The 26,436-nt window shown below is 50.8% G+C and overlaps 1 protein-coding gene across 1 annotated transcript in view; it reads right to left on the bottom strand.

Annotated features, from left to right (window-relative positions):
* Positions 1-2,107: 2,107 nt before the first annotated feature.
* Positions 2,108-26,436, bottom strand: part of LOC144720028 (protein Wnt-9a-like) — a 38,130-nt gene continuing 13,801 nt past the window's right edge. The window contains exons 3-5 of the mRNA XM_078596450.1: positions 19,742-20,007; positions 12,418-12,558; positions 2,108-5,525 (exon numbers count right to left, since the gene is read on the bottom strand). Coding sequence (XP_078452576.1) covers positions 5,217-5,525; positions 12,418-12,558; positions 19,742-20,007 — 716 coding nt within the window. The 3' untranslated portion in view covers positions 2,108-5,216. The remainder of the gene's footprint in view (positions 5,526-12,417; positions 12,559-19,741; positions 20,008-26,436) is intronic.

The raw sequence follows: 26,436 nt of genomic DNA, 5'->3' as shown, positions 1-26,436 counted from the left end.
AATCACCCACCCAGCAACGTTACCGAGAGGGACACGTACTGAAACGAATGTCATGAATACGATGGCGTTGTTCCAATTGAGAACGCGTGCGTGGTGAATCGTACGCATTGTACGTGTCAATAGGAGAGTGCACGTGCTCCGTACATGAACGTACGGGCGAGATAAACGGGGAATGGTAAGCCGACGTATTTTACTCTCGCCGAATAGTTAAGCCATGCGGACTGCACGGGAGTCTAACCTACATTTCCTTTCTCGGCAGTCAGCTCGTTTTCGCCTGTCACCACGCGGCTTGCTTACCGCGCGCGCTCATGAACACATAGACACCAACACGCGAGCGTCTGCAGCATACACCTGCATCACGTGTGACGTATGGGGCCGTCCATAAATGACGTCACGCAATTTTGGACGATTTTTGACCCCCCCCCCCTCAAATATGACATCACAAAGCTCTGCCCACCCCCCAAAAAAACAAATCGCTTCAAACTATTGTCATTGTAATGCGTATTTAATGTGGCGCTGCACTCTGATGGTGTAGGAGAAAACATTTATTAAAAAGTCTATTTAATTAAATAGAACGTGTTGTCTATATTCATTTAAAGTTGCGCATTTTGATGTGACGTCACATTTCTCAAACCCCCCCCCCCCCCATCGTCACACATCGTCACAAATGTCTGACCCCCCCCCCCCCAGGTGCATGACGTCATTTATGGACGGCCCCCTATGTACGCGTGTGCGCATCTACAGCATGCGCAGACGTGTATACGTTCAGGTAAGTGCGCACGCATTGCCTGGCAAGACATCCGGCTATTCGTTTTAATTTTAAATGACCCTTATTGAGAGCGTATAACGTTAACATTGACCTATACGTGTAGAATGCGGCTATGTACACACGAATAATAACAACAAAATATATCTCTGTATAAATACTGTCCGCGTTGGCAAGAGAGCAGCTCATGGTGCCGTCGCGAATAATCGTGTTTTTTGCGGTCGCTTGAAATGTACAGATCGTCTTCTCGATACAAGCTCGACGTTACACGCGCGCTTGAAGGGGCTGAATTTTAGTTTTTTTTTAAATTATGACACGCTTTCTTTTAACTCACTCTGTCTGTTGTTGTTGTCGTTGTTGTTTCCTCAAATATTGTAACTAAATTTTAACCCACTTCCCAATGTGGTATCGACTGCAAACTTGGTATACTTATGTCATACTGATGACAATACTATATTCTATCATAAAAAAAATCTATATTTTTAAACATTCTTTTTTTTATGTTATGTTTCGGCTTGGGTCTAATTGTCCACGCTCAACTGACGTTGGCTGTAATTGGCCACGGTCCCTAACGTTATGGCAAGCTTCGGGGCCACTTCCTGGAGTCGTGGAGTTCTGCCATTACGAGTACATTTCATAAAAGCGTGTTTAAAAAAAAGTTTTTTTTAAATATCACTTATTACTGGCAGAGCCTGCCCTTTAGAAAGGCGTCCGACTGTTTAATGAGACAACTCGCAATATCAGCAGCCTGTCTGGAAGTTTCCATAGGTATCATTCACCCCACCCCCCCAACCTGTCTCCCCATCTCGTGGACATGCCAGTTGGACCGGCCAGAAATTCCTCGCCGGTTCACCTCCGGACTCTCTCGAAGACACACGATGAGAGAGGCGTTCGAGACGTCAACCGAAACAGAGCGTACCCCGCGTGTCCACCGCGGGTGGAGCTCTCCCAATGGCCTGCCCGTGGTGGACCGTGTGAGCTGTTCGGGACGACGTCACGGGATGACGTCACGGCACGCGTCACAACAGGAACACTCATGGTTGGAGCGCCCGAGTGAGTACTGTGCTCGTCTTGTTCATCGGTAGAGAGAGAGAGAGGGTGTGCGTGGCTTCCAAATAGACATCCTTACAAGTAGAAGAAACGATTGCACCGATTTTGAATGATAGATATTAATTCTTCCCAATCAGCGAATCCTAAGTTATTTCATTCTTACCGGCGTGTAGATATTTGTTCTGGCCTTGAACGACTTTTTGCGAAAGGAAGTGTGAAAACAGTTTAATTTTAATTTAAATTGGCTGCTTGCGTTGTGGCCGAAACGTCGTGAGAATTTTATTTCATTATGTTTTATTGTTATTATTTTATTATTTCCTTTCTACGTGACTTTACCGAAAGAACCAATAATATTTATTTGGCCTATCAATTTCCCAAACCACATTTGTAAGCGCATTTGAGGCAAACCCGCCTTGAAACGCTTCAGGCCTTTTTGAGACAGTTCACAATTTATGTCTAGATTGCAACAATCGTAAAGTCTGCCGGGGAACGTTCGCGCGCATTGCTTGACGATTCGGGCAACACCGTACGCAGGCCGCATGAACGTTCGTGAAGTCTGCATAACGTTCGAATTAAAACTATTAAACTTTTAATTTTATTTTACCTGGTAAGTCCCACAGAGCTCTGTAGAAGCTCTCTTTCAGAAGCGACCTGGCCACAAATGATAGCCCAACAAAGTGGCGTATCACGTTGAAATGTATATTAGCCAAAAACTCTTAATGCGTAATGTTGATTCTAAATGTGGAGAGAAAAACCGGAGGACCCGGAAAATCTACGAGACGACGGGAAGAGAGGCAAACTCCAAATATACAGCAGGTATCGTCAGGTTCGGGATGGAATTGTCCGTGAACCACCCACATATTCACATCACTCTACCAAACATCACTCAGTTGAACCAATCGGAAACCGTAGCATTGGGACGATATACCCCCTCCCCCCCCATTGTATCGAATGTAGAAGATATGCAAGTTAAAAGTGAAAAGTGGACACCACTTTGAAAAGACGCAGTTGATCACGAGTCATCATCATCGTCCATCGTCGTCATCATCGTCCTTGCCTCGTGGTGTAATATTTGCGCTACGTAAGAACAGCACATTCACAGTGACCCTTGGAGTTGGCCACCCACCCCCGGTCGTGTGCCCTGCCAGCGTTCGTAGGTGCTCGAAGGGTATAACAACGGGGGTGTAATGACACGTCGATTCGTTGATTGAAATCGACTCTCTAAGCTTGCCATGTGTGAATGGCATGAGTACGAATCAACGTTTCTATCCGGGTGCCTTGTACGTGATGGGTTTACGCAAACTCTGAAGCCAGGAGAGGTGCTACCATTCACCGCAAGGTAGAAGAAAACTCCTCCAATCCACACATTTTCTTATCCGCAAGATCTACCCACATCGTCTTCGCGTGAACTCGCAATAGCGGATATGATGCATATGAATACGTATGTTTGTATGACTAATATGTGCTCGCTCTGAGTCCTTGCCCCAACTGTCTGTTGAAAGGATACATGGAGGATTTTTGCATTTTGTTTGTATGACTGGAAACATTCATTCACGTGTTTGAACTCGCACTGGGCGGTCCAAAAGTTCTGAGAATGAGAAACTATTCCATGCAATGCTGTATCCCAAGCCGTTGTTCGAGGATGTTAAGCCCTTCCCTGTCTACAAGTACTGTGCAGTCCTTTCCACTCGAGTAAGTGCATTCGTCTTCGGGATGGTTAAGTTTCACAAGAGTAGTTTAACATGTAGGCCGCGTAAGGCACAATTCTGAAGCTGGATGTAATCACCAGCGAAACGTCGTACTCAAATTGCAAATGTTGTGAGTTTACTCTCCAATACACAACCGGAGGTGCTGAACTAGTAACTAATTGGCACGTTTTGTTTACGTGACAAACCTAACTCATCGGCTGTGTCGGGTGGTGGCGGCGGGTTTAACGACAAATACATATTTACGCGATTTAAGCCCCCCACCCCTCCAAAAAAAAGACAACCTCTATAAGAGCAACAGGCACAAGCCTGCGCGAGATGAGTATCCTGGTTCCAAAGCGTTTTCACTCCTTTGTACATGAGGCATACGGGAGGCATCGTAACTGCGTTTGAGTCGTGATACGAGTACTGTCCGGGCCACTCTTGCAAATTGGGACTGCCATGGTCTTTTGAGTTTACACCCGGCTCTACAAAACACCCTTCAACTCCGGGAACCTGACGATCAATTAGGCATCCGTCTGGTTTTGTATCGGTCCTGACACAGGAGGGGCGGGGAGGGGGGAGGTGAATTGTGACACACAAGGGAGATAATTTCATTTGCCTCCCCCACACCCCCGGTGATTAGATGAATCGCCATTATTCACGACTGCCATTCGACTGGAGAACCCATTCTTTCTACCGTCTCGTTTGTATAATTTCTCGTGGGTTTTTGTGTCGTTTGCACAGTTTTATTCGCCCCCCCCAATAACCTACATGTAACAGCGTGTACATTTTCGTTCGCATAATTCGCAAAACTCAATGCGTGTACCCAAACACGACGCGCCCCTGGTGTCCCTGGTGCCCCTGGAACACACCCGCATCGTTCCTGCCGCTACGTTGTCGAGGAACGACTCGCGGAATGACACACGTCGAGACCGAGCCACTCGGCCCGCAGTGCGGCAGCACAACGCGATCGTTCCTCTCCACGTCCCCGCAGCCAGGCACTGGGTCACCAGCACCACCAGCGCCGCCACCACCACGGGCGGCGACAACGACGACGAAGACGCCGTCCACCAGGGCGCAAGCGGTCGAGCGACAAAGCCGGAATCCTCCACGAGTTTGGCGGTATGAGCGTCGTCCCTGCGCCGGGTCACGCCGGGCCCTCTCTGGCGCGCCGCCCGCCGAGTTCGTGCTCTTGCCGGTGCGGCCATTGCGCAACCCCGCGGGGTGCCCTTCAGCCCGAGTCGTCTGTTTGACGAGACTGAGGCGGGGTTGGGGGGGTGGTTGGCTCCGGCGTCGGTGCCTGTGTTGTTGGTCCGTCCACAAACCCCCTGCCGACGACGCCTTCGCTCACCGTCCGTCGCACTGCTCTCTCTCTCTTTCTGTCTTCCGTCGTCGCTTCGAAACAAGAGCAAAGTGGAAGAACGCCGGCCGCTCATCCCAACCCCCCCCCACCCCCGCTCCCCCAAATTGTTTCGTTTCTCCATTCGATGAACGCATCGCTGAGAAGTGAAACGGATGCACGAGCTGCCTCCGGCTCCGGCGTCGCGTCTAGCGGGTGGGTGCGAGGGGGGGCTGTGAAGTCAATGGACAGAACCGGCACCGCCGGCGCAGCTTCCACCCTCCTCCCCCCTCTCCGTTCGACGGTGGCATTGAACGGAGCTCGCCCGGTCGGCGAGGCGGCACCGGGGCCTGCCGGGGGCCGTCCGGCCGGATCATCCGTCCTTGCAGGTGTAGATCTCCTCGCGCTTGGAGCACTGCTGGCACTGCACGTAGCAGCACCAGTGCACCTGGCAGTGGCACGGCTGCTCGGCCGTGTGCACGCGTGTGTTGTAGCCGCGCCCGCAGCACACGCTGTCGCAGTTGCGCCCCTTGAGGCAGCTGCGGTTGGCGGTGCCCGGGGAGAAGCGGCTGGCGCGGCAGTAGCTGGGCGAGTCCTCGACGTAGACCAGCTCGCTGACGGGCGGGCGCCGCGACCTCGCCAGCGAGCCCTCGCCCGCCGCCTCGTTGCTTACGCTCAGCACCTGCGGATGGGGTCAGGGTCGAGAGGGTCAGGGTTGAGAGGGTCAGGTGGGGAGGGTCAGGTGGGGAGGGTCAGGTGGGGAGGGTCAGGCAGGGAGGGTCAGGCGGGGAGGGTCAGGCGGGGAGGGTCAGGCGGGGAGGGTCAGGTGGGGAGGGTCAGGTGGGGAGGGTCAGGTGGGGAGGGTTAGGCGGGGAGGGTCAGGTGGGGAGGGTCAGGTGGGGAGGGTCAGGCGGGGAGGGTCAGGCGGGGAGGGTCAGGTGGGGAGGGTCAGGTGGGGAGGGTCAGGTGGGGAGGGTCAGGCGGGGAGGGTCAGGCGGGGAGGGTCAGGTGGGGAGAGTCAGCAGGCGGGGAGGGTCAGGTGGGGAGGGTCAGGTGGGGAGGGACGAGTTCGGTCAGTGCCGTGACAAGGGTGGCAGGAGTGGGGGGGTTCGGGGGGGGAGTCGGGGGAGGTGGGGGCCTGGGTGGGGGGTGTGGGGGCCACCCGGGGTAAGCGCACCTCCCGAGGCAGCGGGGGGGGGGGGGGGCACTGCCTGGATGGGAAGATTACTTTTTTGGATACGATGCTACAAGTGACGGCCGGTGGCTGAAATTTTTGGTGCTGGCGGAGTGCAAGAATAGTTGTGCCTTTCCCGGACAACCTGGGCGCCAAACTTGTCACTCCGGCTCTGGTCAGGGGCCGTGAGAGATGAGGCGGCCGTGTGGCTCAGAGATCGCAGCCTGCAACTGCAACTTTCTTTCTGATTCTTTCCACGCACCGCTCGGCTTTGCAATTTCCGTCCCACCGCCTCTTTTCTCGAGTCCTCATAACCCTCCATTAAAGCTTTCACAGCTTCAATGGTGCTGTTTTCTTCCGGTAGTTTGGCGTTTCGGACCTCTGGGTCTGTGCTAAGCGATCGTGATAAAACACAAGAGAAGAGGTTAGCTGCACTGTGGGGGGGCTCTCCAGCGCAATGCGTTGATGATCTTGGCCCTATCACCGACGACTGCACCCAAATTTATAACCAATTTCTTTACAAAGTGATTTTTGTGTTTAGTTTGATGTCCTTCTCCCTTCACCTCCGATTAGTAATGTACGGTGCAAAATAAATGGAGCATACATACCTACCAAATATAATACACGGCAAAAAATTAATTTTGTTTTTACTTAGCGTAGCGAACATTACAGCTCTGAGAAAGAAAACAAACGTTGGTTGGACTGCCACACAGCGAACAACCTCTATGTCAGGGCACGTGGAGAGTGCAGCGCCGCTCGTGCGGATAACAGGTCACTCACAGGGATCTCGGAGCAAATGCATGAGATATTGGACGTGCCATCGCACGACACAACCGACAGCAAACAAAAATTGTGGAAACACAAAAATAAGATTTTTTTATTTATAAACATTGATCCTAATTCCCAGGGATTTAAATGAATCCGGGTCATTCCGCGTCGGCAACCCATAAAATGCAATCTGAATCAGGATCTTGATTTAGACTGTCGGAGGAATCCGACGAGCTACGAAGCGATTTTTCACTGATCTCCGGTAGGGATGGGTCAGCAAGTGTTCGCATCCAGCACACCGCATCAGGTATGCCTCTCGCTACGGCCCTGGCCACGGGTCACGTGGCGCCTTCTCCAGACTATATACCAGCGACCCGGACAAAAAAAAAATATCCAGTGAGAGATTAAGCCCGGATAATACCTGTGCCGAGTAAACGCCGGTTGGTCAATGATCGTTGAGTGAGTGACCGGCTGTAGGCGACCGTACATTAGTCATTTTCACGTCGCGACCAAGATGAGACATGAATGAACCTGACGGCCCAGCCGTCATAAGCCGCCCGTGCCGTGAGAAAGCACGCAATGCGGCTAACGGCTCTTAAGCGAGTGCGTGGGGCCGCGTGGGGTCTGTGTGTGTGTGTTGAGTGGGGTGTGTGTGTGTTGAGTGTGAAATGGCTATTTTGTCAGTGGATTTTGTCAGCGGATTTTTCGGGCTGTGGCAACACGGAGACACTTTGCGGTTGGAAACGTAGCTTTGGGTCGGGCGCACGAGGGCATTTGTGCAAGCGAGAGACGCAGCCTCGATTTGTTAACTCGTCCTAACGGATTATGTATTCCATTCAACATCATCAGCAGCAACAGCCACGATCAATCCGCTGCTGGATCAAGGTCTCCCCAAAGCTGTCGCCGCCATCTCTCGCGATCCCTGCGACATAACCATCCGCCTAGCACCTGCACAGCATGCGAGCAAAATTCGTCGCTCCATCTCCACTGCGCACATGCTCTCAGGCACGTTCTGTCCCTGGGAAGCCAATCTGTTGCTATTCTTGACCGTTGGTCACCGTTTTGTTCGTGCGCCATCGCAGGACGCCCGTGAAATCCTTCCAGCCTGACAGCTCATTGAGGCCTTTTCAGGCTCAAGCGAATGCAATCTAAATCTACATCGTTCGCGATTGCGTAAAACCCTAACGTACGCAATCATCAATTCAGCCGCACAACCCTCGATGCCAACATGAGCTCAGTGTGACAGAGACGGCCACTGCCAGCCTGCCGATCTTCCAGGCCCGACGGCGTTTCTCTCTGTGTTTGCACCCGGAAAGGAGGCTCTTGTTTCAGAACCAAAACAAATACATTGCTCATCCCAGGAACGATGGGGTTGCCAGGGGGGGGGGGGGGCGGGGGGGAGTGCTAGTCAAACTCTCAGCCATGGCTAATGTCAGTGAAAATCAATTGCCGATTCCGCACACCCCCCCGCTCCACCGGCCTGCGGCAATGGCACGCCGGAAACAACCGCCGTGGCCGGCGCACCACGGGGGAGGTCCCTCTTCGTTCTCCTTTCCCCGCACCTCCAATTATCGCAGTTGGCTATGTACAGCGCAAAAGAAGTTCAGTGTACAATACGCACGTACACAAGTCCGGCAAGTGGATTGGCAGGGGGGTGGTGGCCAACGACGAACGGCCAACGCAGGAGTCCACGGGGGAAACTGCAACGGGTGGTGCCCGAGAGTTGATCTCAACGTGGCGGGCGAGACGCGAGACCCCCGTTCGTACTGCAGCGCCCGGGGGTAGGAGCTCTGCTTGACCTAAACACAAAGCTAATTGCACTCCACCTCCCCCCCACCGCCCCCCCCCTCCATTTAAATCTTCATCTTCTCCCACGCTTGGCTGGAGGCAGCAGCGAGGGGCCACCTATTCCCGCTTCTTCCCCCCCACCCCGCCCCCATTTTCGTGCGGTTCCGTCGCGCTCGGAATGGATTACCTGCGGATTTTCTGTACCCCTGTTCACCGAAATGTTTTCGGCGTGTTGTGTCGGACTCTCGTTTTGTTGCAATAAAAACGTCAAAAAACACTTTGCTAATCGCTCGTGCCGAGGTGCTTCCTCCCAGTGCCACCATGCGCCCCTTCTGCCATTCGCTTGCATGGCCAAAGCTAAAACAATATATTTTATTTTACCAGGTAAGGGCCCACTGAGCTATGTAGCTCTCTTTCAGAAGCGACCTAGCCACAAATACTAGCTCAATGAAGTGGCTTATCGTGTGGGCATTTATCGTAGCCAATTACTCTAAATATACGTGTTATATTGATTCTGAATGTGGAGGGAAAAACCGGAGGACCTAGAGAAAAATCCACACGATCACAGGGAGAGAGACACGCAAACTCCAAATATACAGGTGTCAGGGTCGGTATCGAACCCACGGCCTCCTGTATACCTGGCGAGGTAATTGACATCTCGCCACCGTGGTGCGACGGCTTCCCAAGCCCTATGATGCCGTTGCACTCAGGGGCTTCGCCGACTTAAGTTCGACGTACGTATGCATGTATGTACGTTGGACTTCTTTAGGACCATACACAGCCAACCGTGCGAACCATCAGTGCCGCTTCATAGGGCCGCGACCGCTGCTCTCGCGAGCGGGTGTTGTAGCGGTTAACACACTGTGCTTTGAATCCAGCAGCCATACTGTTCAGTCAGGAGGGAACAAGACCAGTTCAATTATCACCTGCCACTCTTGTTAACCGTGGTATCGTATCAACCTTATGGGCAACACGGTGGTGAGATGTTAACTAGCTCGCTTGGTATACAGGAGATCGTGGGCTCGATCCCCACTGATGCCTATATATTTGGAGTTTGCAAGTTCTCCCCGTGGTTGTGTGGATTTTTCTCTGGGTCCTCCGGTTTTTTACCTCCACATTTAAAATCAACGTGTCTTTAGAGTATTCGGCTGCTGTAAATTTCCACGTGATGAGCCACTTTGTTGAGGTATCATTTGTGGCCATGTCGCTTCAGTGAAAGAGCTACATAGCTCACTGGGCCTGACCAAACAAAATACAATTAGTAGTCGTATAGAACAGGGGTCCTCAACTCCCGGGCCGCACAGCAGCAGGAGGTGAGGGCGGTGAGTCCGCGCGTGGAACCTGGCCCCATTATTTTATTATTTACCACTTCCGTCCGCGCCTCTTTCCCGCACTCCGCACTTGTCTCCGTCACAGTTTTGGTAAGCCCACAAGCTGCTTACCCCCTAGCCAACATGAGTAAAAAACAAACGTCGCTGGAGAGCTTCTTTGAAAAGGGGGAAAGACCCAATGATGACCCCCCCCCCTCCCCTGGTCCGTGAAAAAAAGTGTCTTCCACGAAACCAGTCCCTGGTGCCAAAAAGGTTGGGGACCGCTGATATAAAACTACGACCAATGGGTTCATATTGCAGTGGGAAAACCGCTGTGCCGTCACACCCCACTCTTAGAATCGGGTATTCCACACAAATAAAAAAGCCACACTTCGGAATGTCCACACCAGTAAAAATTCCCAAATAAATCACGGGGGAATAAGCCACTTTGGAAATATATATATATTTTTCTTAAAGCATTTTCAATTCTTGAACATTTGATCCGGATGTGTGACGCAGTCGAGTGCCACTTATCGTCGAGCGGCTGTGTATATGGACTTTCAAATTAGGGTAATTGTGGTTTGGAGTGTCGTCACGAGACTGCCCGGGTGAACGGCCCTTGCTCTCGCGCCGGACGGAGGCGCGCGAAGTCGCGCAGTCCCGCCGTGCATCTCGGCCTCGTGGGAAATTCAGATTTTGACAAAGACGCGCGGCACGGTATCCGCTAAACGACAGTAAGATCTCGTAGTTAGCTAGCCCGTAGGTGGGGCGAGGAAATTGGCTCGCGTGCAGGATGAGATGGCGTGCAAGATTATCACATCGCTGGGCCGTGAGAAAAGGTGATGGCTTGGGGAAAGCTTCATCCAACAGCGGATAGATGATGGGACATGATGATGATAATGTTTAACAGCAGATGCATTTAAAACAATGCTGAAAGCTGGCAATGAGATGCGCAATAATCAAAGTTGTGCCTTCTTTATTCGGTTTACTATATAAAATGCCTTTTAAAAGTCCCTCACCACGTAATTTGTGCCGCCAAATAGTCTTATGCTATACATATAGTATCATACACGCATTTGGGGGACACTTCGAATTCAAGTTTTCAAGTTCAAGCCTCCTGGTTTAAACTAGACTAAACTTTTTATTTTGCCAGGTAAGGCCCACTGAGCTATGTAGCGATCTGGCCACAAACGACAGCTCAACGAAGTGGCTTATAATCACGTGGAAATGTATAGCAGCCAAATACTCTAATCGCGCGATGTTGATTCTAAATGTGGAGGAAAAAAACCGGAGGACCTGAAGAAAAATCCACGAGACCACGGGGAGAACATGCAAACTCCATATATACAGGTTTCAGGGTCAGGGATCGAACCCATGGTCTCCTGCATACCAGGTGATGCAGTTAACATCTCGCCACCGTGGCACCCTAAATTCGTGTGTCTGTTAAACTGAAGCACGGCAAGTTTAAAGACGATCGCTCAATATTTACCGGGTGCTCAACAAAGTGGGAAAATGCACGACAGTTAACGCACACAAAGTCCAAGTATAGCGGCACAGACACAGAGTAGAATAAGAATGGATCCTGAGCAGCTTGTAAATATGACCGGAGTAGAATGAGAATCCTAGCTGCTGACTTTTACACCGAGAAACTGGGAGGACGGCGATGCCAGCAAACTAAAACTCCACTTTTCCCATTCGCGTACAAAGTAGTGCCCTACCCTCTTAGCGAGCGGCATACTGGATGCGATGTGACAGTCTGCTCGCTCTTGTACTGCTGGCAGAACGGCCTCCGCCGAAGGGAGCTCCAGAAATCCCCCCCTCTCTCGAGGGCAATTTTGGTCTACTCTTCCAACGCTAAAGGGGACGTCTCGGACGAGGTGGGAGTGCCCACAATTTATCCCAGCAGGCACGCAGCCTTCCCACGTGCCTCGCTGGGCAGAGAGGGGCGAGGAGTTGAAGGGACTCGCCCAGATGACTCGCGGGGCGGCGGTGCCGACACCACCAAACAAAGACAAAGATCCCCCGTGTAGCCTCAACAGACCGTTTGGGCAAGTGCTGTTAGTGAGCACCTATGAAAGCTGGCACGGCACACGAGGGGGTGGGTGGCAAATACCACGCCCGGCCGTCTTTGTCTCCCCAGTGGCGATGTTTACACACCGCACCAGGTATTCATTCGAGGCTGAGTTGACCTAAGGGAGACCCATGACCGGTTCAGATAAGCATCAGCGGTGTTGGTGGCTGTAAACGGGAATCGAACTTGGGTCGCCGGGTTCGTAGCGTAGCACGGCACTAACCGCTACACCAATTAAGTGACGGTGACATCACCACGGCACCTGTGCCAGGCCAGGTGCATTTTGAGGCCACGTGAAGTGTCGAAGGCTCGCTGCTGGCAGGAGGAGTTCACGGGGACAGACCCAGGTGCCGTGGGGTCGACTGACATGAGATGCACCGGCAATTGCGCCAGCAGATACACCACCAGCAGCAACACCAGTAGCAGCAGCAGCAGTAGCACAAGCAGCAGCACCAGCGCTCACCTTGACGGCCGTGTCGTAGCGCTGCTTGAGCTTGCGGCCGATCTCGGGGAAGGGCGCCAGCTGCAGCCAGCAGGTGCGCACGGTGCACGAGCCCGACACGCCGTGGCACTTGCACGTCGTGCGCACGCCGCTCTTCACCATCTTCCGCCGGTTGTTCCCCAGCAGGCATAGGAGGGGGGTGGCGGTTGTGGTGGGGGGGGGGGCGCGAAGAGGGAAGATCAAAGTTAGCAACGACGATGCGCCGAAGCTGTGACAATCGAAGCGACTGTCGCTGGAGATCAGTGGAGCGTGAGACGAGGCCGGACTGGTGGCGCCTTCATAACGTCGTTGGCGCGGTTCAGTGTTAACGTTTGAAGGTTGTCTCACAATGCCACGGAGTTATTCCTTCACGGGCGAACGAAACGCAGCGCCCGCAAACCGCACCGGCATCGGATTCACAGGCAACGACCCAGTGGGTATCGATAGACTATTATACTATGAAACAATTAGAAATTTCCACATGGCTTATTGTGTGCAAATGTACAGCAGCCAAATATTCTAAACGCGTGATGTTGACTCTTCATGTGGAGGGAAAAACCGGAGGACACGGAGAAAAATCCAAGCGACCACGGGGAGAGACACGCAAACTCCAAATATGCAGCATGCGGCAGGGTCGGGATCGAACCCACGACCTCCTGCATACCAGGCGAGGTAGTTAACATCTCGCCATAATGACACGCTGCACCATGGCGCAAACTCCGGCTCAGATCTCCGGATGACCAAAGCTACACGGGCATGCCTGGCTTTGTTTGCATAAACATCATAATCATAATTCATCATTATTTGTACCGCCTCTTTATTGAAGTTAGCTATCAATTCCTTACCGAGTCACCATCACAATAACGTCAACTCAGGAAGGAAGGGATGATGATGATGATGACTGCACACCGAATACGATGCTCAAACAATACTGTATATTCTCCTCCACCGCGTGCGGTTTTCATCAGGCGAATTGTATATACCGCGATGGTTATATCTGGGAACACGTGTTTTTTACAACGCCGATGCGAATTGGCAATAACGCGATTGAGGTGAGCGGAACTACGTCGCGAATGCCTCGGCCTAGCGTCACACAAGGCGGGATGCTGCTGGATGCTTCTGGACGTCACCAACCACGCGCTTCAAGTCTTTGCTCAGCCTGCGTACGCATCTTGCGTGTCATCGCGGCCCGCGCTTTACCCAGCATTAAGTATCATAATTCATTTTTTATAACGCGATTTTTCCACAAAGCGGTTGTTTTTTTAGGAACGCGGCTACCACCGCGGCGTTGTAGGAAAACCGACTGTAAAGACAAGAAACGACAATGGACAACATTGCATTGTGGCAGACAGCTTCCCGCCAGGCATGTGGCGAGGAATTCGATCGTCGACTCAATAAAATGCCTGCGGCCCGTGACACGCGCGTCAGATTGCACGTGCTTGCGAGAATGCTTCTGTTGTTCACGACGTCAGATTGAGGCTGAGCAAAACTGCAGGAACGAGAGAGAAGCAAAGGAGAAACGGTGCACAGGGGGGAGGGCAAATGAGTCAAAGTAATTGACCCTTGAATCAAATCGTGGGTTTCTGGTCAATCGCTCCATCCGTATTGCAGACGGTGGTGTCCAGAACCGGTTCATGTATCGCTCGCCACTGATATTAGTTCGTCTTGGCCGGGAATACAACTCAAAATCACCGGGTTCAGAGAGCAGTGCGCCTACCAAAGCGCCACCGCTCAACATCCTTTATACACCCACAATCGAGGTTTGTTTTGGGTTAGATCGCGTAAATATATAAATGTGTCGTTAAAACCCGCCACCACCCGACACAGCCAACTAGTAAGGGTTGTCACGTAAACAGACCGTGGCCAATTCGTCACTAGTACAGCACACCGGTGTGTTGGAGAGCCAAGCCACAACATTTACAATCCTTTATACACAGTGTTGTCTTGTGTTACTGGGCGTTAAGTCGAGTTGTGTTTAGACCAACGGAGAGACAGGATGCACTGACACTCTGCGTGTGACGATGCATTGATTCACAGAGTTAACACCAATCTTGCCAGCTCACGATGCATGCATAAAACAGCGCGCGCGGTAATCGATGTTTGCTGATCCGTACATTGCTGATATATAAGCAATGTACGGATCAACAATTCACAAACCGACTCTGAAATATGGTCAAGCAACTTCCGTAACAAACACGGCTTGTGGTGCCCTTTCTCCCAGCAGTGAACTGTCACTGCTGGATGAAATACATTTCGTATGTTTATGTTCACGTGACCCCTGCAGCCACTAGAGCCCACGACATTAATCACAATGGTGCTACTATCTCACCGTGGTGAGTCAAATAGCAGCCCTGCCGGGATTGGGGGCGCGTGAGTGTCGGAGGGTGACGTGGGGAGGGGGCAGATCCTCACATCTCTCTAACAAAGACAAAGATACCCCCCGTGTAGCCTTAACAGGCTGTTGGGGGCAAGTGCTGTTAGCGAGTAGCAGCTATGAAGCCCGGCACGGCACGCGAGGGGGTGGGTGGCCAGCACCGCGCCCGGCCGCCTTTGTCTCCTAATTGCGACACTGCATTACAATGTCCTTCGACACTAGCAACGCGCACATCCTTAGCACGTGAGCGTCCGTCCGTCCCTCCAGCCACCCACCCAGCCAGCAAAACCGTAAACATACATATCGTATGATTTATATCGGATCATCTTTGCGAGAGTATTAGGGACCCCCCCCCCCCCCCGGGGAACCCCCCCTCCCTTTACAGAAAGGCGGACAGATGGACAGAGCGATATAGGACAGAGAGCTGATAACCTGGGTTTGAATCTGTGTCGCAATCGCCCTCACTAAACCGGGCTCTCAAATGCAGTGAGTTGATGGTCTAAGCCCCGGTCACCAATTCCTGAACACAGCAACCCCCACAACATTACATTTGGTGAAATAAAAAAGGTGAAAACGGGATTCGTTTCAAAACTGTTGCTGAGATGCAAGGACAGCCTTGACGATTCAGTCAACTGGCTTCATTCACAAATGTGGTGTTTTACCCAATGTGGCTACTTTCAGCTCGTATGTATACAGGTGAGCTGGAGTGGTGAGCGCGCTATCTATGGGATATATACCCGGCGACCCGTGTTCGATTCCTGCTCAGGGCGAACACGGGACTATCTGAACCGGTTATTGGCTTCTCCTTGGATGTGTATAACATCATCAACAGGCACGCAAAGGCTGCCGGGCGTGGTGCTGGCCACCCACCCCCTCGTGTGCCGTGCCAGGATGGTATGTACAGGATGTTGAACTTCTTTCGCACCGTACATAACCAACCGTGCCTAATCGAAGGTGCTCGCTAGCAGCACTTGCCCCAACGGTCTGTCAAAGCTATATGAGGGGGGATGGATCTTTGTTTTTGACGATAATGACAGTGAATGTTGTATATCCTCGGTCACCCTCACTGCTTAGCCTGGACATTTGTCAAAAAGGGCTTTATAGCTCATCGGATTCCTCCGGTGTAAATAATGATTCTGAAATCCATCCTCTGTTGCTCATAAGCCCACATGCTCTCCGTTCTCCTCGACCTCCTGTGTGACCGTCTGCTTCTGTCTCTCACGATGAAGCGTCATCTTTGTCTATCCTATAGTCTGCGACCACTATTCTTCTCCTCCCCGTCACGCTTTGAATATTACCTCCCCGACAGAGGTCCCGAGCCCCCTTCGGCCAAGACACGTCTCCGTGTCGATGCACCAGGTGCTCTATGTAAGCGTAAATATCGTTGTTATTGTACTTTAGCTGCGCGTCGATAAGAGTCATCAGATTAGCTGACAAGTAGCTGCCAACAACTGTCAGAGTCGTCGTGGTTGCTGAACGACAGTCAATGAAGGTGTTCGGCGAGGGAGGCGATGATGACAGCCAACGTTGAATGCACTGAGCAGCCTCGGTCAGTGACTAAGAGAAGCTATCGAGTGTGCAGGCGGTGCAACGGCACCAGGGCCCATGGGCCAGAGGGGTCTCGGCTCCGGGTAACTTGGATTGAGGGTCCTGGTTGATTTCCTCCACCAGTGCCCGTGTCAACCTCGCAACGGCACTGATGACGAGGCATCGATTCGCTGATTGACGTCAATCCTTACGATCACGATGCACGTGGTCATGAAAACTGAGAAATTATGGCTTATGAATTGTGCACATTTTAATATAGTATAAGCAAATGATTTGCCAACACTGTATTAGACTTTAGATCGATGAAGCGAGCAAAACGTCTGCAAACGATATATATTAGTATAAACATTACAAACACGTTGGTAAACTTGCGTCCCGAAAGAATATTTTATTAAATCGAATCGTGGCCCTGATTGGTGACGACTGATTGAATTGCTGGGTGGGAGGGCGTCAGGATTAGGGAAAGGGGAGACGCGGGGGAGGGGCCCGGTGTAGAATAACTGCATGCCGAGTTACTTACAGACAGACAGCGATGCTAGCAACGCCACTGCCCATTAAATACATAAATGTGTGGCTCTTTGTCAATCCATAACCTACTCAAGCCGTGTCATTTATGGGGGTGTCTTTGCCAATACCTAACCGCGCTGGTCTGCGTGGTTTGGCAAAGGGGGTGTCCTGGAACCGGTTCAGACATCACTCGCCACCGATGTTCGCCAGTAACGGGAATCAGTGGTGATTGTAGCGCAGTCCCCTAACCACTACGCCGTTCTTCCACCCGCACTTGTTTTACAAAATCACCCAAATAGCGCCACCACCACCACCAGCAGCACCGCGTAGCAACCCTTGCAACTGAGACTCATCCTGGTCGCCACGGTGGCGAGATGTTAACTACCTCGCCTGGCATGCAGGAGGTCGTGAGTTCGATCCCAACCGTGACGCCTCACCCATCGTTGTCGCGTGGATTTTGCATCGAGGTCCTCCGGTTTTTCCCTCCACATGTAAAATCAACGTGCGTTTACAGCAGTTAGCTGCTTTAAATGTTCACGTGAAAAGCCAAATCGTTGAGCTATCATTTGGAATGGCCAGGTCGCTTCTGAAAAAGAGCCATAATATCTGGTTAAAAAAACCTGCAGTTTTAGTTTAGTTTGGTCTCTTGAGTTCTCAACCGGTTAAACAAACAAACTTGACTCGACCACTTGATCTACAACAAGTCCAACTTGACCGAACGAAAAGCGTGGGGCACACAGTCCGAGTGCCGTTAACACGCACGCGTGACAGATCTCCCCCCCCGCGCTACACTGCAATGGAATCAAGAGGTAAACTCTGGGCATTGTGGGGGGGGGGGGGGGGGAGACAATGGGTCTGCAATCGCGTGCGTTGTTAACCTACTCGCGGGAGCGGCGGCGTCGTTCTTGGCGGCCTGCGGCTATTAACACCGAGAGACCTGGGTTTGATTTCCATGCAATGGAACGCATCAGTGGCACAGTGCCGGATTAAGCTAGTGCGGGGCTTGTAGCATATGTTGTAAAATGGCCCTACATTGAAAATAAAAAACACGTAAATATTAAAACACACATTTTTTACTTACATAGTAAAGTAATTGTATTTTTTTATGCGATATCCAGTCAGATAATATGACAAATTGTTAACCTTAAACACCCAGTCGTTCATGAAAGTTGAAGGCAGTATAGTACTATAGTAATAGAGCAAGTGCAGAATCACTAAACCAGAATCGATAGCTTGAAAGTATTTAGCGCAGGGCCCTTGAAAGTGCGGGGCCCGTAGCATATGTAGCTACTTTTGCTACTAGGATAATTCGGCACTGCAGTGGCGAGTCATATATGAACCGGTCGTGCGTCCTCCCCGAGGTCGATTCGGCCTTAAATGAGTAATTCATGGAGGCGGCGGCAGCGGGGGGGGGGGGTAAACATCAGCACTGGAGAGGCAACGGCCTTAAGGAGTGCTCGCTAACAGTATTGCGAGATGCTGCACAGATCGCCTATTGATGACTGTGGCAAGGCCAAGGCGTTACATGTGAATCGAGGATGTGCCCTCGTCTATGATGTAACCGAACGTGTTTATGAACTAAATTACTTGCTTATGTAAACAATGTTTCCAATAAAAAAACACAGGTGCGGGCATTCGTATGAATGATTGCATGATATAATGTTCTATGGTACAGTAAGACCATTAATACTTTTTTTGCGCCCGTTATGCACACATCGAAATGGCATTGGTTGAATCAATCGTACTTTGCCAAGATATTTAGCCACCAGAGGTTCATGATTACCTGCTGAGATCTCATCAACACCAGGTAAACCTCACATCCAGGTGTATCTCACACTTACTCCAAAATATATCTTACCCAGGCACCTGACCCCAAAACTAACATTCAGGTACAACTCACCTGCAGCTGAGATGCAAACGACTTCACTCCCATCAATACATCACCAAGTGCCTACCTCACCTTTATCACTCAACTTCACCACAACATGAACATCCCCCAATACTCACAACTCCCCCAGCCTACTCCTTCCCGCATCATTCTCTCCACCACCACCACCACCCTCCTCCATGAACTCACAAACCAACCCACCAACCCACTACCACCCATCTCCCCACAGTCATCACCCACTCGCCATGATCCTTCTTCCACTCTACTTACCAACCACCTAACCTATTACTCACCCTCATCCCCAGAGTCACCACCCTCCAGAGTAACCACAAACCGACCACAACAACTGCCTTACTTCTCCTCCTCTCACTCACCCCCAGCCGCTCGCTTTCCCTTCCTCCCACCCACTCACTACCCATTATCCATCCCCTCTCTGTATCTCTCTCCTCCCCTCACTCACCATCCATCCACCCACCCACCGGCCTTCACCGACCGGCTATATTATATGCGAAAGAAGTTCAATATACAAAAAATGTATCAACTATTTATATTTGACCAGGTGAGGCCCACTAAGATATACAGCTCTTTTTCAGAAGCGACCTGGCTACAAACGATATCCCAACGAAATGGCTTATCATGTGGAAATGTATCAGAACACAGATGCATTAAACACGTGATGTTGATTCTAAATGTGGAGGAAGAAACCGGAGGACTCGGAGAAAAATCCACGCGACCGTGGGGAGAACACGCAATCTTCAAGTATACAGCAGGCGTCAGGGTTGGGATCGAACCCACGACCTCCTGAATACCAGGCGAGGTCGTTAACATCTCGCCATAGTGACGAGTTGTTAACGACATGCATACGTACATGCGACCCACTCACCACCATCCTCCGTGCACTCACCCATTATTTAATTCTCCTTCCCACAAATGACCACCTCCCTCCCTCCCCCACCCTTCTCTATCTCCCTCGACGGCAGGCGGCTCACCTTGATGCCCAGGTGAGTGTTGTGCCGGTCCACCCCGGCGCGCAGGTCCTTGCTGGCCTCACGTCTCAGGAGGAAGGCGCGGGCGAACTTGGCGGCGTAGCGAACGTTGTCTCCGCAGCCGCCCCACTGCCACGCCTGGCGGTTCTCCAGGCCAGGCGTCTCGTCGCACGTGCAGCGCTCCAGACGCCCGCGGCTGCAGGCCCGCGCCACGGCGTGGCCCAGGCCGGCCGCCGACACCGCGTAGAGGAAGGCGGTCTCGCGAAAACCTGCGGCGGATTTCCGACCGCGTACGGTGGCGGATCAGTTGACGGCGGGAGGAGGGAGAGGAGGAGCGAGGGTTTGGGGGACGGGGAAAGACGGGAGATGAGGCGCGCGGCGGATGGTGGAAATGTGGAAATGTGGATGGAGGTGAAGGTGAGACATGGGATGGGGAGATAGAGGTGGAGATGGGGGATTGAGGTGGAGGTGAGACACGGGATGGGGAGATAGAAGTGGAGATGGGGGATGGAGGTGAGACACGGGATGGGGAGACAGAGGTGGAGATGGGGGATGGAGGTGGAGGTTAGACACGGGATGGGGAGATAGAGGTGGAGATGGGGGATGGAGGTGAGACACGGCATGTGGAGATAGAGGTGGAGATGGGGGATTGAGGTGGAGGTGAGACACGGGATGGGGAGATAGAGGTGGAGATGGGGGATGGAGGTGAGACACGGGATGGGGAGACAGAGGTGGAGATGGGGGATGAAGGTGGCGGTGAGACACGGGATGGGGAGACAGAGGTGGAGATGGGGGATGGAGGTGGAGGTGAGACACGGGATGGGGAGATAGAGGTGGAGATGTGGGATGGAGGTGAGACACGGGATGGGGAAGTAAAGGTGGAGATGACAGAGGGGGAGGTATGAGTGATGAGGTGGGGATTTGAGTGATGACGAGGTAGGATTGGGGGTTTAGATGATGATAGATGAGTTCAAGAACGGGAATGGAGAGTGAGACGGGGGGTGAGGTAGGGAGTGTGCATGGGCATGAGGAAGAGGATGGATTTGAGGATGGCCATGAGAAATATGGAGAGATGGCATTTGGCGTGGAGAAAGACAGCAATAATGCTCACACGTGTGTGCACTGTATACGCATAGACATTGATACATGTGCAGTATGTGTGTTGTTGAACTTCTTTCGCACCGTACGTAGCCAACGGTACTGATCGTAGGTGCGCATACGTGTACAGATAGACATACAGGCACATGCATGGTCAAATCTTGACTTAAAGCTTTCAAGACTGCAGGAAATCATATTCTTTGGATGTTTCGGTGAAGTCACATAGATAGGTTCAAAGAAAATAACAAAAAATGACCAAAAAAACTACGACGTTTCGATCGCACAGAGCTCTGATCAGCTTGTGCATTTGTGTCTCGACAGTATGTATGTGTATACGCAGTATTTATTCGTTTAACAAGCATGCACATGTCACGTATATATACATGCACGAAAACATACATATGCACATCCACACTTACGTACCGTACACATTAAAACACACACACATCGCACATGCATACATATTTACAAGGATGTATATCAATACAAAGATCCCCCGTATGGCATTAACAGACTCTTGGGGCAAGTGCTGTTAGCGAGCAGCACCTATGAAGGCCTGCATGGCACACGAGGGGGTGGGTGACCAGCACCACGCCCGGCCGCCTTTGTCTCCCCAGAAGCGATGTTTTCACACACCGCACGAGGTACTCATTTGAGGCTGAGTCGACCCAAGTATAGACGCACACATAAAAGACAATGACAAAAATTCCCCGTATAGCCTCAGCAGATTGTTGGGGCAAGTGCCGTTAGCGAGCAGCACCTATGAAGGCCGGCACGGCACACGAGGGGGTGGGTGACCAGCACCACGCCCGGTCGCTTTTGTCTCCCGAGTGCTAATGTTTATAGGCCGAACCATTTGAGGCTGAGTCAACATAGTGGAGACTCATGGCCCGGTTCAGAAAAAAACGTCACTGGTGTTCGGCGTGAACGGGAGTCGAACTCGGGTGGCCGGGTTCGTAGCGCAGTCCGCTAACCAATGCGCCACCGCTCCCTACACACGCACACATGACAATCGCTGTGCAGATTAAGCCTTACAGTCATTACATCAGTAGAGTAATAACTGTAGAGTGTTCAGGATCATTTATCATCACCATTAAGTACAAACAAACACTTAGATGAGAATGATAATTCTGTAACACGAATGATAACGATTACTACAGTAATTATATCAATAACAATTCAGGCATAACCCACTGCACATACTAATAATACTGTACACCCCTCTGTCAATCCACTGCTGGATAGCACCTCTCCCATACACACATCGTGCTGAGCTAGTCAGCGCTGGTTGGTGAAGGTGAGGAAGGATACGGGACACAGCCGGTTCAATTCCCAAATCTGCTTCGGATATAACTCGCCGCTGATGCGAACCGTGGCCGGCAATCAAACTCGGGTTAACAGGGCTCAGTGCGCAGTGCCCGCACAACCAGTGAACTACGACAAGGAGCTTGCGATGTATCCACTCATGTGAACATAAGAGTCGCATCGCACGGTTGTATGTATTTGTATGCATGCTAAACTTATTTCGCACCGTACGTAGCCAACCGTGCTATTCGGGGCTGCGAGTATCTTCACGTAAAACTGCTCAACGAGTAACGCACCACAAGGGATGTGCGTTAGAGCGTGCTGAAATCGGGCATCGCCCGGTTAAAAAAGTAAATAAAAAATAAAAAATGTTAATTTTTATTTTTTAGTTTTTAATTCATTGCGATCGCCGCTAACACGATGTAAGCACGTTCAACGCGCACGTCGAAGACGCCACACGGATATCGCGATTCATCCGCGGCACAGAGCGGTGATTCCAGAGTCGCGTCCTGCACGTGGCCACCTGGGCCACCTTTGCGGCGACATCATCACCACGCGGCCCCTTCCGGCTTGTGCCTGAGGTCGCAACGCTCCGCTTTGAAATATGAAAACTATATATGTGTGTGTACTGCTCGACGTTTCGGGCAATATCCCCTCTTCATAGCACAACACAGGTTTATATTCCGACGCGTACGTGTGGCCTGATGGATTGTCTGAAACACGCATCATCCTGTCGCCTTCGTGTTGGTGGTGCAAGTGCTGCGAGCGAGCACCTAGGGTGGGTGAGCAGCAACCACGCCCGGCCGCCTTTGTCTCCCCAACGCTGATGCAGCACATGGACACACACTGTGCCAGCTCCAGGTTCTTTTCAGATGTGGCTCGCAAATGATGTTAGCCCTGGCCGGGAATGGAACATACAAGCGAGGTGCGTCACCGCACCTCGCTTGTATAAAAGGGCCGTCCATAAATGACGTCACGCGATTTTTGACGATTTTTGACCCCCCCCCCCCTCGTCACACGGCGTCACAAAAAGTCAGACCCCCCTCAGATATGACGTCACAAAGCTCTGCACCCCCCCCCCCCCCAAAGTAAAACACGCTTCAAATCGCTTTAAACTATTGTCATTGTAGTGCGTATTTAATGTGGCGCTGCACTCTGATGTTGTAGGAGAAAACATTTATTAAAAAGTCTATTTAATTAAGTAGAACGTGTTGTTTCTAGATTTGAAGCTTTCGTGACTGCAATGATTCATACTCTTAGGTTTTTTTTTTCGGTAAAGTCACGTAGGTAAAAAATAATAAATAAAATAATAATAAATGAAAATAAATCAATTAAATCACGACGTTTCGGAGGCAACACAACTGTTATTTTGCTGTGCCTTTTTTACACCTGATGAAGGAAGCTTGCGTTGCCTCCGAAACGTCGTGATTTAATTGATTTATTTTCATTTATGATAATTTTATTTTTCTTAGAGTAAGAACGTGTTGTTTATATTTATTTAAAGTTGCGCATTTTTATATTACGTCACATTTCTCAACCCCCCCCCCCCCTCGTCACATCGTCACAAATGTCTGACCCCCCCCCCCCCCTAGGTGCATGGCGTCATTTATGGACGGCCCCAAAGGTCCCCATTTAGCAAACATAGACAGTTGGGGCAAGTGCTGTTTGCGAGCACATCTAAGATGTACAGTATACACACAAAGCCAAAGACCTTTAGTGCTCGAAACAGATCTGTTGGGACAAGTTGCAATGAGCGAGCGCCTATTAACGCCCCACCTCCGTTCAGCACGATTGGCTACGTACGGTGCGAAAGAAGTTCAACGTACATACATACATAGATACGAAGGAGGTGGTGTGGCCAGAACCACGCTCGGCGGCCTTTGTCTCCCCAGCGCTGACTCATTTACACACACACATATATACACACACATAACACAGACATAACACAAACACACGCACGCTGACAGGGACGCCAATGTCTTCCCAGTCACCTCCGGCTCTGACAGATGCCCGTGGGTTTCTCTGCAATGCGCGGCTGATCGGCTCATCGTATACCGCTCGCTATCACGCAAACAACCCGCTTCGCTTGTATATTTTCCCAGCGAGGCAGAGGGACATACGCACACGCATGTGAGCACACGGGTGCAGGGTCGGGGTTCTGGAGATGCACGCACACGAACGCTTAAGAGCTATCGGGCTTGTTGCCTAGAGCAAGCGTGACCCTTGCTGATGAGACGTTGAATATCGAAACCGGTCCAGAGTTTGCTCGAGTTGAACCGGCGTTGCTGAAATGATGGGATGTGTAAAAACACAGGAGGCGAATTGCCTGCGTATTGATTTTGTTTCAGTAATCGATCCGTTTCCCCCAAAAGATCCTGATATGCACATCTCATTCTCTGTGCGCGCACGCTCTTTACTCCCCACAGGGAGATGCTGTTACCCTCCACAGGTACAGAGATAACTCATCTCCACTCCTCTGGCAATCCACTCCTGGATTCATTGCCACGTGTAATCTCCCAGTGCGTCCATCACTCTGTGTAACATGTCCATAAAGGTGGCACGCCATTCGTCTACATCTCTATGTCAATCTTCCTCGCACCTCCGATTAGCGCTGTTGGCTACGTACGATGCGAAAGAAGTTCAAAATTAATACATTGTTTATTATTATTAAATCACAGTTACCGAGCAAACCAACCCAAAGTCTCCCAAACGCCAAGCAAGAAACATCACTACCTACTGAACGTCTGTGACAAAGAGCTTCATAGCTCTTCGGATTCCTTCATTATAAATACATATTCTGATTCTCTGATTATATCTATTTAGGGTAACAATAGAGAATAAGAATAAAATAGATAAGAGTTTGGCATGTGGTTGAAATGTTACCAACATATTCGTTATATATAAATAAGTGAGTTTTTTTTTTGCTCGACCGGAACGCTTGAGCGATCTGAAACGGCAGACGACAAAATAATTCGTCTCAAACACACGTGGCATGTCGGCGAAACCCTGTGTCCATCTCTCTCTCTGTCTCTGCGATCTCGATGCGATGTGCGACATACAAGTCCTGTATATATGTGTGTACTTTATATATAAATCCACGTCGGCTATTTCGTAAAATCTCTACACGAACGAATATTCAAATACGCCGACTTATCTGCACTCTAAAGGGTAAAATCTGTCAAGCGTATCGTTCATGAAGTTAAATCAACATGTAGACTGCATGGCAGCCTATACTACATACTGTATACGCGAGCTCTGTGTGCGTGTAATACACATACATAGATACAATCGTGAGCTAATAAGTTTCATTATTTTAATTGTGACGATGTCCTATAGAAGGGTTGGAAAACTGAGAATTGGAACAATTATCCAGTTGAGTCTATAACCTATCACGAGAAATCAACATTTTTTTTTTAATTTACAGCTCCACCACCCCCTCTCCTCTTCCCATCCCCCCCAAAAATAATCTAAGACAAAGAATCAGCCTCGAGGTCTACACTCATTAAAGTCTCGGGTCGAACACTTACACGACAATTGTTTTATGAGTTTTGAAGCCAAGTCATTTGCCCACCGTTTGAGTGTGACGCTAAAGCTGACGGAAAGCGTCGCTGTCTATCACGAGCGCAACAAAAAGCACGGCTCACGACGACGAACATCGGCCACGGCGCTTGCACACAGAGGGCACGTGTCAGGAGGAGGAGTAGGCCAATGTCTTTCCTCTGCACGATGAAGAGGTGTCGTGTGTGTCGTGTCGTGTGTGCCACTCGCTGAGAGGACTTGGCTCCCGAACAGTTTGTTAAAAGCGAAACGGGGGGATCTTTGTCGTCGTCGTCGTCGTTGTTGTGTTTGGCGTGTGTGTATTCTTGGGTCTTTTGGTAAAGTCACGTAGATAGGTTCAACAAAAAAACTATCAGGAGATGACGACCGCTTGTGTTGCGATCGAAACGTCGTAGTTTTTTTGTTTGTTATTTTTCTTTGAACCTATTTACGTGACTTTATTTCTATTATTATTTATATTATTTTTAGTTTTTTACCTACGTGACTTTACCGAAAAACCTTAGAGTATTTACCGAAAGACCCAACGAATATGAATTCCTGCAGTCACGAAAGCTTTGAGTCAAGATTTGTCGCGCGTCTGTGGCTTAGCGCGCGCGCTGCACTACGAACCCCCCCCCCCGCAGTCCGAGTTCGAATCCTGTTCAAAGCCGACACCAGTGACGATTATTGGAACCGGTCCTGGGCCTCCTCTAGGTCCGCTCAGCCTCAAATGATCAAGCTGGCGCGCTCTGTAAATA

This window comes from Lampetra planeri, chromosome 1, assembly GCF_965212315.1.
Source record: "Lampetra planeri chromosome 1, kcLamPlan1.2.h2, whole genome shotgun sequence".
In the NCBI taxonomy this organism is placed as follows: Eukaryota; Metazoa; Chordata; class Hyperoartia; order Petromyzontiformes; family Petromyzontidae; genus Lampetra; species Lampetra planeri.
Note: the sequence above shows the minus strand (reverse complement) of the source record. Positions and strands in the feature narration are given on the sequence as shown.